At 39.4% G+C, this 17,662-nt stretch overlaps 1 protein-coding gene across 1 annotated transcript in view; it reads left to right on the forward strand.

Moving 5' to 3' along the window:
- The window catches only part of LOC114557378 (glutamate receptor, ionotropic, kainate 2), a 214,213-nt gene that overhangs the window by 87,642 nt on the left and 108,909 nt on the right, over positions 1–17,662 (forward strand). Inside the window, exons 7-9 of the mRNA XM_028580809.1 lie at positions 6,543–6,686; positions 11,180–11,287; positions 15,455–15,568. Of these exons, the coding sequence (XP_028436610.1) occupies positions 6,543–6,686; positions 11,180–11,287; positions 15,455–15,568 (366 nt within the window). The remainder of the gene's footprint in view (positions 1–6,542; positions 6,687–11,179; positions 11,288–15,454; positions 15,569–17,662) is intronic.

Consider the following 17,662-nt stretch of genomic DNA (forward strand, 5'->3'; position numbering starts at 1 on the left):
TGAAGCGTCTTGAAGGTTTATTAAATTAAAAAACGGCTACAACAAAAAGTGTCCAGGTCAAAAACGGGCAAAAAGAATAGCCAAACAAAAATCCCAAACACTCAGGAAACAGAAGACTAGGAATAACCAAAACCACTAAGAAATAGACAGGAAAAGACAACAGGCAAAGAGAGCACAGAAACTAAATACAGTTATTGAGGGTAGTAACGAGGGACCGGTGAAACACATCGGGGCAGGGAAGACAATCCTACAACGCAGGAAGTAGTCATGACACAGGAGAGACAGAAGCTGTGTTCAAAACCGTTCCCTATCACGGATATAGTGCATTACATAGTGTGTTCGCCATTTTGTAGTGGTGGTGGTACCATATTTCACATTTGGTTGGATACTGAATTGGTGACACTAATCTTGGGTGCCCACCTTGAAACTGTGGTGATTGTTTGAAACAATTCATATTTTGCCAAAAAATACACTTAATATCTTTTAATCAATTGCTTCAAAGTCTTCCCTACATATATTAGGAGTCTGAACAGACATGCTTGACTGGTTGGTGGAGGCATACAACCGCAGTAATTCCAGTCTACACTGGCTTTTATGATGCCATTGGCATAAGCAATCACCAGAACCTGCCAATACAATGAGATGCATCTGTTAGTTAATGAAGACATGATGTTTTTTTAATCATTTGGGGGGCGGGCAATACTTTTTCGTTTTTCTACTTGATAACAAATCCCTTGTGCAAACCCAAACCAACAATGCATGTATCCTACTTAGGGATGCCCCGATTCAACTTTTTCAGTCCCGATACCAATGCCTGGGCTTTGTGTATCTGTCGATACCCGATACCATTGTTGAATTAATCATACACTGTATACCTTCCACCTTATACCTTCCTTCCACCACGTGGACAAGACTAAAGGCACCAGACTTTCCTAACTAAACATTACTTTCCTAACTAAGACAAAATAACAGATGTTATTTATTGAATTCTTATTTATTTGTACACTCAACTCTTCCAGCATGCGACACACGTGCGACAGAGGGTAAAAAAACTAACAAAACTGGATCGGCCCGTGGATCTGTTAATTTTTCCGATCCCCGATCCAGCTATTTTATCAACATCGGTGTCAGGATCCTCAGATGGATAAAGAGGTGAGGCTTGGATCCAAATGCAGCTCGGAATTTATTAACGACAAAAAAAAATACAACAAAGTGTGTCAAGGCGACTGGCAGAGCAAAAAAAAAAAAAAAAAACGTACAAGATATAGTTCCAGACAAAACCAGTACACTGCAACACACAGACCAACAAAACAGAGATAACGCTCCCACAAGACACAAAGGCCAACACAGAGACTAAATACACCAGTTAACAAGGACTAACGAGGGACAGGTGACACAACAGGTGAAACACATCAAGGCGGGGCAGAACAATCAGAAGAGGCGGGAAAACACAAGACAGGAAACAAAACTAGACAAGACTAGGGAGGGAAACAAGACTTCAAAATAAAACAGGAAACAGAAACATACAACCATGACAATCGGGACCGATATCCGATCTTAATATTGGATCGGTGCGCCCCTAATCCTACTATTACTGGTATGACGTGTGTATCTCAAAACATGATATATCTTTAAACTCAATTGTCATCCAAAAACTATTAAGAACACATCAATGAAAATAGTCCTTTGCTCAAGAATTTGCTCATAGCTACAGTACCCAGCTATAACATTATTTAGCGCTTTAATTAATAAAAGGATATATGTAAAACCTTTTTTTTTTTTTTTTTTTAGATTTAGATTTTAGGGAATTGGCTTGGGCTGAGAACACCACAAACAAGGTATGGAAATGGTAGAAACAGATACTGTGTTCGAAACCGTTCCCTATCACGGTGCACTATATAGTGTGTTTGCCATTCTGTAGTGGTGTTTGCGGTTAATTTCCGTCACTATAAAGTCCACTATAAAATACCCACAATGCACAGCTAATTTGAGCGTACAAACAATGTGCCCTACATTTTACTCCCGTATACCATAATGCATCACATTTTCCCAGAGCAGAAGAAGAAGCAATAGCACCCGCAAAAAAACTAAAAAGGAAAAATGGAGTAGGCTTTCATTTCTAAACAGTGGAAATGTAACATGCAACACATATACACCCTTTTACTTTCCTCCTGAGTGCTCGGTTTGTTTCAGGGACGTATTAAAAGTATTTTTGTTTCAGGTTGTTTACATGATGCTGGGCACGCCCACCTCCGTCACACACAATAACTGCCGCATCTACTGACGCAACGATGTGTTTTCAGTGAGTGTCCGAAGTCTCGTTTGGTCGTTCCCTATAGAGTTCACTATTTAATCAACACTATATAGGGAATAGTGAGTGAGTGAGGGAATGGTTTGCAACACAGCTAAGGACTACAAAAAAAAAAAAAAACTGGAACTCAAGCATGGAAACATACACAAGAATGGTACTGGGAGAAACAAAACCGAGAACAATACTGCAAAACAGGAAACGGTGAACAAATGACAGGAAAAACAAGCAAAACAGGGAATGAGTAAACAAAATAAAACAGGAAAAACCATTACAGACTTTAATTTATCAAGCATAGTGTGACCGCATTGTACAAGGGTCAAGGTGGGATTTTAGTTTTCTTTTATACTTTTAATTATATAAGAGTATTACTATGAAAATCCTTTTTCGTGTGTTGTATTGCTTTGTATTCCCTTTGATCCATGGAGAAAGGCTGAGTACAGCTACCATTAGGGCTGGCTATCGTTAAAAGAAATTCGATACCAGTACGGATACCAATATCATGACTTTGATACCGGTTCCTAAACGATACTATTAGAACGATAAGATTTTCTCCTTAAGTCTTGAAATTGGGTACTGAATGACAAGGTATTTTTTGATACTCCATACTTTAAAGGCAATTTGGTCGGTGCCTATAAGTATTGAATTCGGTACCCGGCCCTAGCTACCGTAGCCATAGCCACAGCGACAGCTTCAACCAGCACATCCAGACAGGGCAGCTGCAGCTGTGCTCACAGCCAGGGACCGTACGTTCTCGTGGCTCGGCCTTTTGAAAGAAGTAATGAGCAGGGCTGTATTTAAGTCCACCTTTATCGAGTCCAAGACCAGGACTAGTCAAGATCAAGTCAAGACTGAGTCCAAATGAGAGGCAGTCAAGACCGAGACAGAAAAAAAAAAGAATCCTCTTCAATTTCTTACCTGTTCATAATTTATGTGACGTGAGGGACAGAATATATCTTCTATTTTAAGATGATTTTGCTTTATTATTTGTAATAATCCCAAAGCAAGTGCAGAGTGACACACTATAGGATCAAATTAGGCCATATTGTTTACCTTAAGCGTAACAATTTCACTAAAGTCACACAAAGCTGATGTGCAACTTTACATTTTAGATGTTATTCTGGTGTAACAATAACCTGCTGGACTGGTGATGGAAAATGTAACATAAAACAAGCAACACAGGTGTAACAGAAAAATGGAAATGAAAAATGGAAATTCTTGAAGTTATTACTGAAGAATACATAGTACAACGTGCTTATTGACATTGTGTCTGTGGCCAAAATGAAACTGATTGATGTCTGATGATTGAGGTATACGACGCAGCCAGGCATCCAGGCGACCAATGTCAATGCCTGTTCCAGATGGATTTTGAATTAAACAAACACCTGTTTTCTGAACAAGCGCACTTCATCCACGGTTTTGTTTTGAAGGAGGAAGTTACTTTAGAACAAAAGCATATGTTGCTGGACTCGGTCGAGACCAACTAGAATATTTAGCGAGTCCAATGGCCGAGTTTGAGACGAGTTTTTTTTATTACAGAAAAGGTATATTTTAAAAAGAAAGTCAAATCTTACCTTCATTTAAATTATTTATCTGATTGTGTGGTGAAAAAATTTCTGATTTTCATCTATTTTAATGTTAATGTTAGCCATGTAATATATTGTAATATATAACTTTGTTTTCAAGATATTTCTTTATTCTGTTTGTTATTGTTTTCATTTAATTTTAAAAGCAATTTTTCTTCTTGTTATTTAGTTTTGTAAGCAGATATTGTTGTATATATTTTCTTTGTTTATTTTTTTTTCTTATCAGTATATGTTATGAATATTGTCTGCTTAAATGTTGTTTTGGACCCCAGGAAGACTAGCTGGTCGTCTAGGCGTCAGCTAATGGGGATCCTTATAATAAATACAAATAAATACAAATACAAGTCCGGGACAACAGAAAAAACGTACTACAGCCCTGGTAATGAGTAATAAATGCATAACGTGAAGTGTCACGTCATCCTTCCCTTCTCTGGTATCTGCAGAGTGGTTCCCACAACTGCGAGTGTGTTATAACTGGACTGGACCAACACACTGACTGGTCCTATGGATCTCTGGAATGCAAAATGTATTGCGAGTAGTTCAGAAAAAAAGAAATCCCTCTGTGACCCTTTGGGGCCTCTGTACTATAATTGCAATCACTCCACTGCACATTTAGATTTGAACTTTACACTGTATACATCATTTTACATGCGTAAAGTGTTTCTGAAAGGCTTTTAAGAGTTGGCTGCCACCCTTTGTTCTGTGAATTAGAGCTGCAGCTAGACAAGTACCTTCTATAGTACTATTTTATCTCATGTCATTCGGTTTGCTGAATACTCTAAACTAGGACTAAGCTTTTTTTTTTCAAAAATACTTTGAGAGTTTACAGATGGCTGGAAGAATATATAGCTTATGGAATGTGCACTCTTGTCATTAAGGGACCTGAAAGCATTAAAGTTTTAGTGTGTAACTTTTTGATATTAATAAACGTCTGTTACATTATAGTGATGCCAGATGAGTTGCTACAAAGCTAATTAAGACTATCAGCTCCACACAACTCTCTCTGTATTTCTCAGTATGACTATGTTCAGAAGATTGTGTCGTCCGGTGACATTCACGCGCAGAAACTCGAGTGAAGATAATGACCTCTTCTGAAGAGTCCATCATGTTTTTTTAATCCTCCGTGTCCTCCTTGGCTACTAGCAACTGCATGGAGGTACGGAAGGCTTGTATCATGTGGACGCACTGACAGTGTTGTTGTCATTACTTAGAATTCCTCATGGGGGTGACAGAAACTACGCACTATAGCTTTAATGGACTGTGGGTCAGAATTAAGGAAATTAACTATGTACGTACAGCTGTGTAAAAAGTCAGACCGACAGATATGTGGTGCCATACTCTCTACTCCCTTCTCTCCTGCCCCAACCTGCAAATCTCTGGATTGTAAAGTGACAGTTACACAAAGACTACAATAATCTTAGACTATTGTACACTGAAACAAGCACAAACAAAATTACATTGGATCATACTGTTGTTGTTGTTGTTAGAGATGTTCCGATACTGCCTAAAATGCTGGTATCGGTATAGGAAAGTCCAGGAGTTTATGCACCGATCCGATACCACGTAATTTGGCCCTGAAGAAAATGTACTTTAAAGTAGTTTATTTATGTCCTTTTTTCGTTATGACTGACTGTCAAACTGGATAGTAAAAGGAAAGTTCAACGGCATTCATTGTTTGTGATGTGAGCCAGGCCGAACAACAAAGATAGAACTCATATCACATCCATACAGGGATAGTAGTATACAGTTGTTAAAAGATAATAAAACATATGACACACTGGTATTGGATCAATACTCGGTATACCGACACGCAAGTTCAGGTATGGGAATCGGTAGAGGCAAGTAAAAGATGGTATTGGACCATTTCTAGTTGTTGTTATTATTATTAGTTACACTAAATATTTGTATCATTATTATTATTATTATTAGTAGTAGTAGTAGTAGTAGTAGCAGCAGTGCTACTAGTAGTACCCTGTTATTCAACGCTCTGTGGGTTCTGTCATTTCCCTGATATGTTTCCTGGAAATAATTGTAGTGTAGTACTAATTATATTTAGTTTTCAAGTAAAAGGAAATTATTCATCATTACTTTATTATTGGAAACATCATTCTTTACATACTATTTACGCAAATATTTGCACCATTTGTTAATATAGTTCAATCTGTGTAGCTTTTGATTGCATGTTTTTTCTTTAATTTATCAGTTTATTTGTATTTCTTCATGTGTTTCTTTGGCATTTTATCCTGTTTTTTATGCTACTGTCACATCACACCACACCACTACAGATGAATGCACAATTTTGGCCTTTGACAAGACAAAATAAATACAAATAAATAATAAAAATAATTATATATATATATATATATATATATATATAGGTTTAACCCAAATTCTATATAAAGTGTGAATGTATTTCCCCTTTTCTTTTTCACTATTTTTCTCTCTCTACAGTTACATATTGTAATTCTATTACTCTGTTATTTGTATTCTGCAGGGCCATACAACTGAGTTTTAATGTGAGCCTTTGATTCTGCAATCATGATACTGATATTTCTCTGATTCTGAACACATCCATGCTGACTTCTCATGTGCTGTATTCCATGTTAATGACGCTCTGTCCGCCCCCCCTCCTCTGTCTCCGACTGCAGACGGACGCCGCGCTGATGTACGATGCCGTGCACGTGGTGGCCGTGGCTGTGCAGCAGTCTCAGCAGATCACTGTCAGCTCATTACAGTGCAATCGGCACAAGCCCTGGCGCTTCGGGAACCGCTTCATGGCCCTCATCAAAGAGGTAGATGCTTCTCTACCTGCTCCCCGTTCTGTCTTCCACCTCAACATACACAGCACCTTCACAAGGAAAACACATGCTCTCCGGAAAGCAGACAGAGACGGAATGCAAATAAGGCAGAGGCAGTCAAGAGAGGGAATCTTAATGAATAGAAATGATTTATCTGTGTATTTATTTATGTGGAAATGTTTTTTTTCAGTGTGTGTACATACATATTCCCCCAACGAGGGCAGCCATCTTGAGCCTGCTTTCTGAATTTCAGCATTAATCACCCATGCAGAAACAAAAACACCACATTATCTCATTTTTGGTAATTGCCCCACAGTTCGCTGCATTTGGGAAGCTGGAATGCTTAATCCAGAGATTTCTGTCTGAAAAGGCCGGGGGATTAGGCAACCTATATTTAGGGCTCTCTAACCCACATGCATAGAGCGATGTGTTGAATGCAACATAGTTTATAGGGCTGTTGGAATGAATTCCGCAAGTCAAATATAATTTGAATAGTAAAAAAATCAATACTATTCGAATGCTGAAATTACTATTTTCTTTTTATAATTATGCTAACGTTAGCTAATCTGCCTCTTCTCACCTCGGCCTACCTGTATGCGTAAACTAAATGCTTTTGTCTTGTCATGTCTGATAAGTTAGCAGGAGTGAGAAGCACAAGGCATTGTGACATCACGGAGCTAACGTTACGTACCGAGTAACGTTAGAACAGGGGCGTGTGACAGGCTGTGGCTCAAAATCAGAAGAAGGAGGGGAAATAGTTTTAACATGACTTTAAAATCAACATCCACCGAGCCAAAATGCTTACGTCATCATTAGTTAGCTGGTTCTTGTTTCCTAACTGCGTCATGAGTTATTCTCGCCATCGCTTGCTTAGATGCCATGGTGAATTGACAGCTGACCAAACTCTCTCCAATTAGAAAGATGGTGGGATGCAGTTGAAAGCTTATACGTTTATTTAATAAGTTAATTTAATATACGTTTTACAGACAAAGTTACAAAGTGCTTAGCAAGATAAAAATTGTTAAAAATAAGATACATACTCACAATGCATACATAGTAGAAACAAAGTAATACAATTCCATAATAATAATAACAACAATACCATACATTGCTGTTGATGAATACAAGTGGCTTTAAAATGTACTCTTATAGTAGCAATTATTAAACTGTGGTGAAATTTGCATCTGTGTTGCTGTTTTACAACCATCATGAAACTATATAATTTCATAATTCATTTGTACTTAATTAATCCTGCAAGGGGAAATTACAATATGAATTACAGTATGAATGTAGAAGTAAAAACTGTATGGCACACTAAAAGAAGAATAAAATGGAATGACATCTTTTCAGATATCCACGAGATTTGGTATGCATATTGACAGTCAGAGGATGGTCTCTGACTTCTATACCTCCAAACTTTCCAATTGTACACAAAAAAACAATTTAAATTTAATTAGCACATTGCCAAGACATCTTGGGGCGGTCAGGCTCCCAAAGAGATGAACGCTAAGGGTGTGCTAAAAAATCGATTCACAATCGTATCGCGATTCAAGCTCTACCGATTCAAAATCAATTCATACAATTCCAAAAATCGATTCTATTTTTTTTTTTTCTGTTTTTATTTTTCCCGTTTTGTAATGGCGTGTATACTATTGTCCTGAAATGAGTTTAGCTCGCAATTCCCATAGATGGCGCTGCATCAAATTCACACTGACACCTGGGCACTCTTGTCATAATCAAATGAAGAACGAGTGCAGCAGAAGTAGTTTAGTCGGGGCAAACAATGCCAAACCTCACAGAATTATTCTACCTGCTCCATCCCATGGATGTATAAAGAGAACGTTCCATCCTCATTGAAGGCGAGAGTTTGGGCACATTTAGGCTTTTATAACCTTGAGGGGAAGAAGGAACTTGATAGGAATCATGCTATATGCAGGCTTTGCAAAGCGAAAGTTAAGTATTTTGGAAACACCACACTTGAGAACTCCCATGGTACGCCATCACCCAGAGATTAACATTAAAGACGTGGACGAACAACAACCTAAAGTACCCAACATGCCAGTCAACCAACGCACTTTCAATGCTCTAAACTCCCACCCAACTCTGAACGAAAAAAGCTCTTTTTATTGAACAGTTTTATTTTATACTTGAGTTAAATGTATTTGAAAGCGGGCCAAAGATTGGCACTTTGCAGTTAGTTGCAAAAGTTTTTATTATTGTATGAAGACATATAAAGTAATATCAAACTACATTTAATTTGTTGTTTCTTTTAAATTGTATGTCTACCGCAATCACATGGGAAAAGTAACTACAGTTACATACTGTGAAGGGTTTTTTGAATCGAGAATCATTTTTGAATCGGAAATCGATTTTGAATCGAATCTTGAGCCTAAAAATCGATACTGAATCGATTCATGACATTTTCGGAATCGTGCACCCCTAATGAACATGACCCCATGACCTTTCAACAAATAATAAAAACCACAATGTTGCTTATTCAGCCCAATAATTCAATAGTGTGGGATGTAATGAACACTGCAGTCTCTTTACTTTAAATTTGCTAAATTACTGGTATATTTTAGAACTGCCTATACCCCAGTGCAAAAGGGGCCAATGTGAAACCTAAGATCATCATACAGTAGCAAACACTGATGGAATTCAATTCAAGTGGACACAAATAATTCAAATACCGTATATTCTTGTTTTACAGGGTCATTTAAGAACACTTTTGTGGAACCCTTTAGATCAGTTTGCCCCAGTTTCAGAACCCCTTTGCTGGCCGTGGTGCAGTCATTTGTATTAGCTCTCACCTCGTCTATATCGATGACGGTTCATTAGTACCGCTGCTGCCAGAAACTCCCGCTGGAAGATCCCTTACTTTGCACATTCTTTGAGTTAACTTTAAACTTTGGTCGGATTGACCAACATTAACCGGAACCTCTGATCAACGTAACAGGCTGAAAATGGTAAAGTTTTTTTAAAAAAGTTTTAAGGTACATTTTGGATCGTGCAACAAGGCAGGCCTGTTTGGTTCGTTTGGGGAATGATTGTAAAGATTTAAAAAGAATATGTTTACTGCATTTACTATGTAACTGGGGCTCTTTGGGACCGATTGGTGGGGATTTTCTATGGACAAAATACAGCTCACGTTACTGTATTGTGTGAAGTTAACTTCATTTAATAATTAATGTGGCGTTTTCTTTCGCTGGGTGCGTATATTATAGGATTTATATTTACTAATAATATGTTGGATTCATGTAAAGACTTTTTAATTTTTGAAAAAACAACAAAACAAAAATTCAACATTAATTTGGAGGCCCCCCTGCAGTGACTCTGAGGACCCTCTAGGGGTCCCGGACCCCCTGTTGAAAATCAAGAGGGATAAAGTCAAGGTCAAACTCTATCTGTGATAAAATAGAATTCTTCACTTGATGTTCAAGCATTTTTACTGGTTCAGTTTGTAAATGAACTTTCCCTGCCATACACAAAAAAAATAGGTTTTCACTAAAGAAAAATGTTTTAGTAATCTTGGGCAAAAGACTCTATAGACTCTTTATAGCAATAATAGACACTATGTAAACATGACACATTCAAATAAATCCCACAAAAGGACTTTAGTGCACTGTACATACTATGGCTTTACTGCGAACAACCACATTTGCATTTTCGGTGTAAAGAGCCATAACTACTCCCACTGCAAACTCTTGGTAAAAAAAAACAACCAACAGTAGACATGCATTGTTTTAGATCACAAATTAATTGTATAAAACTATGGTGCAGATGAAAATGTGTGCTTTCACATAGCTAAGAACTTACTGAATCACCTCAAGCCACCAACACGGTTCATCACAATGTTGCTTTTGACAAATTCACAACATTTATCAGTAATTTAAAAAACCAAAAATACAATCATAAAATACAAACAATAGTATGGTTATAGTAGTTCATAATTATCTCCATTGGAGTAACTTATCCTTGTATCTGCAAACAGCACTGGTGTCAATGGAGAGGTATTTAGACACTGAGTCAAAGTAATATGACAAATGCTTTCTAGCACAGTTGAAGTTCCAGATCTGCAACTCCCACTCATCTAACTAAAGATAGGCCCTGAAGTCCCCCGGCTTCCAGTCGGAGCAACACTGTGATGATTTGCTGTACCTGGAAAAAGCCTTTCCTGCTCTGAACCACTTTCATGCTACATTGTATCCTATCACACCTCTAAATATCTGTAAAGATTGGGTAATTGCATTCCCACTGTTACAAATGGAGCCTCAGACACTGTGTAGGCATCATGATGCCAGGGAAAGCTGTACAAACCGAAACAGTGTTGGAAAGAGGGGAAAAATAGAAATAGTTTTTTTTCACTCCTTGACTGCTTTTGCCTCAAACACTGACATCAAAAAAACATATCAGAAAGCGGAGATGTAGACTTGATGCTGATGGTCTCCTCTAATATTCTCTGTGTCTCCCTGCCTCCCTCTCTTTAGGCCCACTGGGACGGCCTGACCGGTAGAATCACTTTCAACCGGACCAATGGCTTGAGGACGGACTTTGATCTCGATGTCATCAGTCTGAAGGAGGAGGGCCTTGAGAAGGTACTGTGTCTTTAATGTGTATGTGTGTGTGTGTGTGTGTGTGTGTGTGTGTGTGTGTGTGTTTGTGCACTAATGAGTCCACCTGGTATGGCAATGTGATGTTGAGATAAATTCAACGTGTTAATGTAGCCGTGATTCATGAAAGATCAACACAGACACAATCAGTCTGCCATAACCCTCATTTATGTGTAAATGCATATCTCAATGGATAGCTGCAGTCCATTAATTGAAGGCTTTCAGCTAACTCTCTGGCAGCCACATCGCAGGTCCATAAGTCACGGGCAACATTGGCAGTGAATGGCATATACTGCAGCAGCATTATCTAAGCTTTGTGTAGGTACCCAAACAGAATGAAATACAAATAGTATTGGTGGTGTCGTACAAAGAATTGATCATTTTACCAGTGAATCATCTTTTTGAAGAAATTGTTTAGCTTTGACGAGATTGGTTTGTATGTTAAGTTCAGACATGGAGTCAGGACGTGATTTCAAAAATGTTGGGCTGTCAAAATGAATGCATTAATAACGAGTTAACACAAATTCCTTTTAACGCTACAAATTTTTTTTACCGATTGATTAACGCATGCACGTTCTGTGATTTCGCTCCATAGTGTAGGATGGCTAGCAGAAACAAAGCTCCTTTCCACATGTCAAAGTGTCTTTGGCCAAGACACTGAAGTTCTTCCCGATGGGCAGGCCAGCACCTTGCATGGCAGCACCATTGTGTGTGTGTGTGTGTGTGTGTGTGTGTGTGTGTGTGAATGGGTAAATGAGAAGCAAATTGTAAAGCACCTTTTCAGTTAATGTAGAAAAGTGATATGTAAGTGTAAAAAGTAGAATGATGCTGTTAATTTTATACAGTAGTCTCAGAGGAATGTGAAGTATATCTGCATGTATTGGATTGGCCAACTTAGTGCTTTGCCACAATAGCATTGCTGCAAAAGTTGAGCAGGTCCATCTACTTTGCAGATTAATGTCAGTCTAAACACGGCCTACAATGTGTATTAGCTATCCACATGAACATAAATACACCAGTTCAGACTTACATGTGTGTAGATGCCACTTTATTCGACTTTTTGCAATTTTCCGCTGCAGGTCAGCATGAAAGTGCTATAGACTAACTTTAAAATATACCAATTTGATTTGTCTAACATCCAAACTAAATCCAAACACTACCTCAGTTAGAATGCATCAGGGAATGTCGTGGCACATGCGTCAGCATGTGGCTGTGTACTAGTATGAATAGTTGCAGCTATGGTTTACATCTTTTCCTAGCATCTCCAGTGTTCAGCACTCAATTTAAGATTCATGAGATTACCAGCGGGAGGATAACCTGCTAGCACTGCCCATACAAATAATATTCTTGAATGCAATCGCAAACACTTCGCACTTCACACTTCAGCATCCTCACCGGTGCTCGCCTCTCAGCAGCACCTGACCTCTGGTCTGTGTGCGCCTGCACCTCCATGAATAATTTACTCGATTAATAAAAAACCCTTCAGAAGCCCTCCAGCTTCATGAAGCCTGAATTAAAGAGTTGATTTGCAATTACAAAGCCTATCTCTGGCCCTCGTTCGGGGCATCAGAGGAGCCCTGAGGTGTGTGTGGCTGGTGTGGGTGAGTGTTTGTGGTCCATGTGCTCAATGTCAGTGGGTTTGGATGGGGGTGAGAGTGGAGGGTTGCTGACGAGGAGGCTTGGGCGTGGAGACTTGAGGGAGAGCCGAGAGAGGACAGGAGAAGCCTTCGGGCACGATCCGATAGCTTCGTCCTCCTCTTCTTCCTGCTTTCTTCCCCAGGATGCTCCCCTTCTTCTTTTAGCCCTTCTTAGTGTTGTCCTCCACCAGCCCTCCCACAGGGCCAACCCAGATCCTAGATCATCTCTAACATTATACCCTGTGGGAGTATAGAAGAAAGTGCCCCCTACAGTGGTGAGGGTTCACACGGCTGTCAACTGTGTCCTCAGGGTGCAGCACATTATCCTCTCTGTATGTATCCAGAAAAGAAAGAGGGGGAAGTCTATGAGTACAGTTTATGTCTATACTGTACATGTCTGCCTGTGTGTTTGGTAGTGTTACCAATTGAAACGGAAATAACAGAAATGCTTTATCTTCTGTTAAGATACACATGAACGTCTCCACCAGTCCAGTATCCTTAGCATTGACAAAGGCAATGGAAGAGTTTGCACCTCACAATATATGTCCTTTGCCACTCCAGGAAGTGTTATGTCCTTCATGTGGCAAGGCAGAAGTTAAAGAGTGTGAATGTTTGTGTGGTGGATGGTCATAAAGTGCATACGACTTTTAATTTAATTAAAAGACCACAGTTTGCCTCCCATCACAGACCTGGGTTTAAGGTTTGTCATTGGATTAACCAAAACCATGATCTTTCCCCAACCAGTTGTTTAAGTTTCCTAACCATATAGGGTTTCCATATACAGATATTGTAGAAAGCAAGAATTTTTAAAAACAGTATCATTGGATTGAAATAAAATGTCACTGAGTCTTGCAGAGTTGTTCAATATTGACGTTTCGGCGATAGGGTTGTCTCTGCAGATCTATGCAGTGAATCGTAAGTCACAGAGGGTTGCAGAGGTGCTGATACTTAAACCTTTGAAATCTCAACATTGCATTTTATGGCCCTGTTTGTCAAAAAAAGATGATTGGTTGATCCAAGACATAATCTTCAATCCAAAACGTATACAAGTATAACATAAAGGTGCTATGTCAAATGTCTCCAAACGTTTAGAATGTTCACTCACATCCAGACGGAGCAGCACGTTCCAGTCTTGAGTCGCTATTGCTAGAGATAAATATTCTTTATATGGTACCAATTACAATTTTCAATCAGAAAACAGAACTAGCTTTTACTTTGGTTATTGTTCTTTCTAAATATCAGACTGAAACTGAAGTGCGTCTTGCATTTTCCCTCTGCTTAATTTGAGTTGCTCTTCCTCTCACAATGAGACAGTTTTAAATAGAAACTGACACCACTTTCATGACAAATGGTAAAATATTCCAAGTGAGCGTTCCATGGCATGAAAATTTCACTTCATGAGGTTTTTTAACATTAATGTGAGTTCCCCCAGCCTGCCTATGGTCCCCCAGTGTCTAGAAATGGTGATAGGTGTAAACCGAGCCCTGGGTATCCTGCTCTGCCTTTGAGAAAATGAAAGCTCAGATGGGCCGATCTGGAATCTTCTCCTTATGAGGTCATAAGGACCAAGGTTACCTCCCCTTTCTCTGCGTTACCTGGCCAGAGAATTTGGTCCACCCATGAGAGAGAGACATCATGGCACAAAGTGGCAGTTGGTCAAGGCCACCCCCCTCACCTCCTCAATACCTACAGACACAGAATTGGCACATACTAAGGAAAGCTCATTGTGGGACTGGCTCTAGAGGCTGTAATTCTGCACCAAGGCTGAATATTGGGAAAGAGACTTCAGATACAGTATTAAGGGGACCACTAAGGTCTATATAAAAGAGACTTCAGATACAGTATTAGGGGACCACTAAGGTCTATATAAAAGAGACTTCAGATACAGTATTAGGGGACCACTAAGGTCTATATAAAAGAGACTTCAGATACAGTATTAGGGGACCACTAAGGCAGATATAAAAGAGACTTCAGATACAGTATTAGGGGACCACTAAGGTCTATATAAAAGAGACTTCAGATACAGTATTAGGGGACCACTAAGGCCTATATAAAAGAGACTTCAGTTACAGTATTAGGGGACCACTAAGGCAGATATAAAAGAGACTTCAGATACAGTATTAGGGGACCACTAAGGTCTATATAAAAGAGACTTCAGATACAGTATTAGGGGACCACTAAGGTCTATATAAAAGAGACTTCAGATACAGTATTAGGGGACCACTAAGGTCTATATAAAAGAGACTTCAGATACAGTATTAGGGGACCACTAAGGTCTATATAAAAGAGACTTCAGATACAGTATTAGGGGACCACTAAGGCCTATATAAAAGAGACTTCAGATACAGTATTAGGGGACCACTAAGGTCTATATAAAAGCATCCAAAGAACACCATGTCATGGGACCGTTAAATGAAATGTCTGATCTGTATGTCTGTATAACTGGATCTTACATGTATCTATCTGTCCTGAAACCAGTTAAAAAAAAAATAAATGAGTGTATTTTGTTTTGCAGATTGGTACCTGGGACCCTCCAAGTGGCCTGAACATGACGGACAACCAGAAAGGGAAGACGTCTAATGTGTCTGATTCCTTATCCAATCGGTCTCTGATCGTCTCCACCATACTGGTACTTGCCTTCATTAATCTGTTTGTTTTCTGAACTGTTGCTGGAGCGGTTGCACACTGTTCAGCAAGTGGAATTGGCTCAGGCGTCGTTATCTGATCGATACTTCAGTTACATGATAACAGGCATCTGTATACGGGGGGGGGAATTGTAACCACTGTACTTGTCAATGCACTGTTGGAAGTAGTGTATAGTACGCAGACACAGTATCGCTCCTTTTATTCTCTCCACTTTGGCCAAATGAAATATCAAATTTGATATCAATACTATATTACTAAGTGGGCAAAGCAGGCAACTGCCCCGAGGCCTCCGACCTGCAGGGGCCCCAAAGGTCCCATGATCATTGAATCCATCAATTTCTTTTGTAACCACTATTCTATTGCATTTTACCCTCAACTCGAGGCCTTGTCTTGTGGAGAGACACTACTATTAAACCCTTTGTTATTTTGTTTTATATTGTTGTTATGTAGTGAATATTTGTATTTGATCAAATAATAACAAACTGCTACACAAACTAAACCGCAAACTTGGTGCAGGATAGTGCACCACAGTAGGAGTACTGGTTGGTTTCTGGGGTTCTTGGTAACACATGTATAATGAAGCCACTATGTGTAGTCTGCTGTGTGATGTGTACCTGATGGGCACTTAAAGGTGACTGGGTGCATACACAATGTACAGAGTGGGAGAAACAGTGGGTGGGAGGTCGGGGCCCAAACTGCATGTTTGCCCCTCGGCCCTCTAGTGGGTTAAGGGCCCATTCAGACCAGAAAAAGCGATCTGTCAATTCACTGCAGGGTTGTGCGGCAGTGGGAGTGTAACTTTTAACCTCATAGCGTTTTAAAACGTTCTTGTGCCAGCAATAGAAGCAGTGATGTTTCCTGTTTACTGTACAGGACTCTCACACCACCTTAAAAACGGACTGACAAGTCTGATCGCCGGTTCCATGATCGTCGGGTTGCATTTCTCCAAAAGTTGAAACGTCCTCAACTTATGTTCTGTTCTTTCCGCGTTTTGTCAGCTCCTCTCTGCGGCACCCACCGCCGCAGCCTAAACACACTACACCCATTCAAAATGAACGGAAAGACCTGCGTTTTTCACCAGACCGTCTGAGGGCCGCCATAGTGTGTGAATGCACGCTAATCCAGTCCTGTATTGTACAGCATAAAAGCCAGAGTAAAGATGTTGCTAAAGTTTACTGCAGATTATAGGACTTGGACCACAATTTCTCAAATACTTCAAACTAAAAATAGTGCATCATAGTGCAACGGTGGTAGGACCTACAAAAGGAAACACAAGTCAATTGTTAGCCAATGGGAGACTCACCATCCACATCAATATGGAGTCAGATTGGTATTTGATGAGTTCTTTGATAAAGAAGCAACACACAGCCATTTGGTAAACACAAACATAAACCAGTGCAGTTTACTAATGTTGTCTAACAGGATTTCTAAGTAATGAAGTCTGCAAAATTCAAACAGTTACCTCTCGCTGCCATTTTGGGACGGCAGTGTGCAAATTAAATATCACAGCTTTAGATGTCTGTTTATAGGCAAATCAAATTGTAATGGTGCTGTATGTGGGAACAATTATAGAAGGGTAGAACAGCTCTGAGCCAAAATAGACTCCCTCCAAAGATGTCATTATTTTTAAGCTTTTCCTCTTGAAAAAATCCGTCTCTGCTTTGCCTGAGTTGCCCTTTCTGTTTAGAGCACTTTCTGGGGATGCTGCTCTTCGAATCATTTGAAGTAGAGTACCCCAAAGCACTGCACTCCCAAATTGCCAGTTGACTTCACCAGTGTGGAGGACTCCAATTTGGTAGGAACAGGCTCAGGCGGGGACAATTGACTGATTGATTGTCCAATAAGATTTCATGGTTTACAGCTGTGCCTCCTGCAGACCAATTTATCAGGCATATTGTGCCATTGTCTCTCTTGCCAGTGGTGCCAAAAGAAAATAAATTCAGATCTAAGTTTGAGAAGAAGCAGTAAAATCAGTGTATCTTTATAGCAATTCTTTCCTAGAAGTAATAGTAGTAGTATAGTATAGTAGTAGTAATAGGGTTTTTAAAAACCCGAATATGCTACCTGGGTTACCCCT

This window comes from Perca flavescens, chromosome 6, assembly GCF_004354835.1.
Source record: "Perca flavescens isolate YP-PL-M2 chromosome 6, PFLA_1.0, whole genome shotgun sequence".
Lineage (NCBI taxonomy): Eukaryota > Metazoa > Chordata > Actinopteri > Perciformes > Percidae > Perca > Perca flavescens.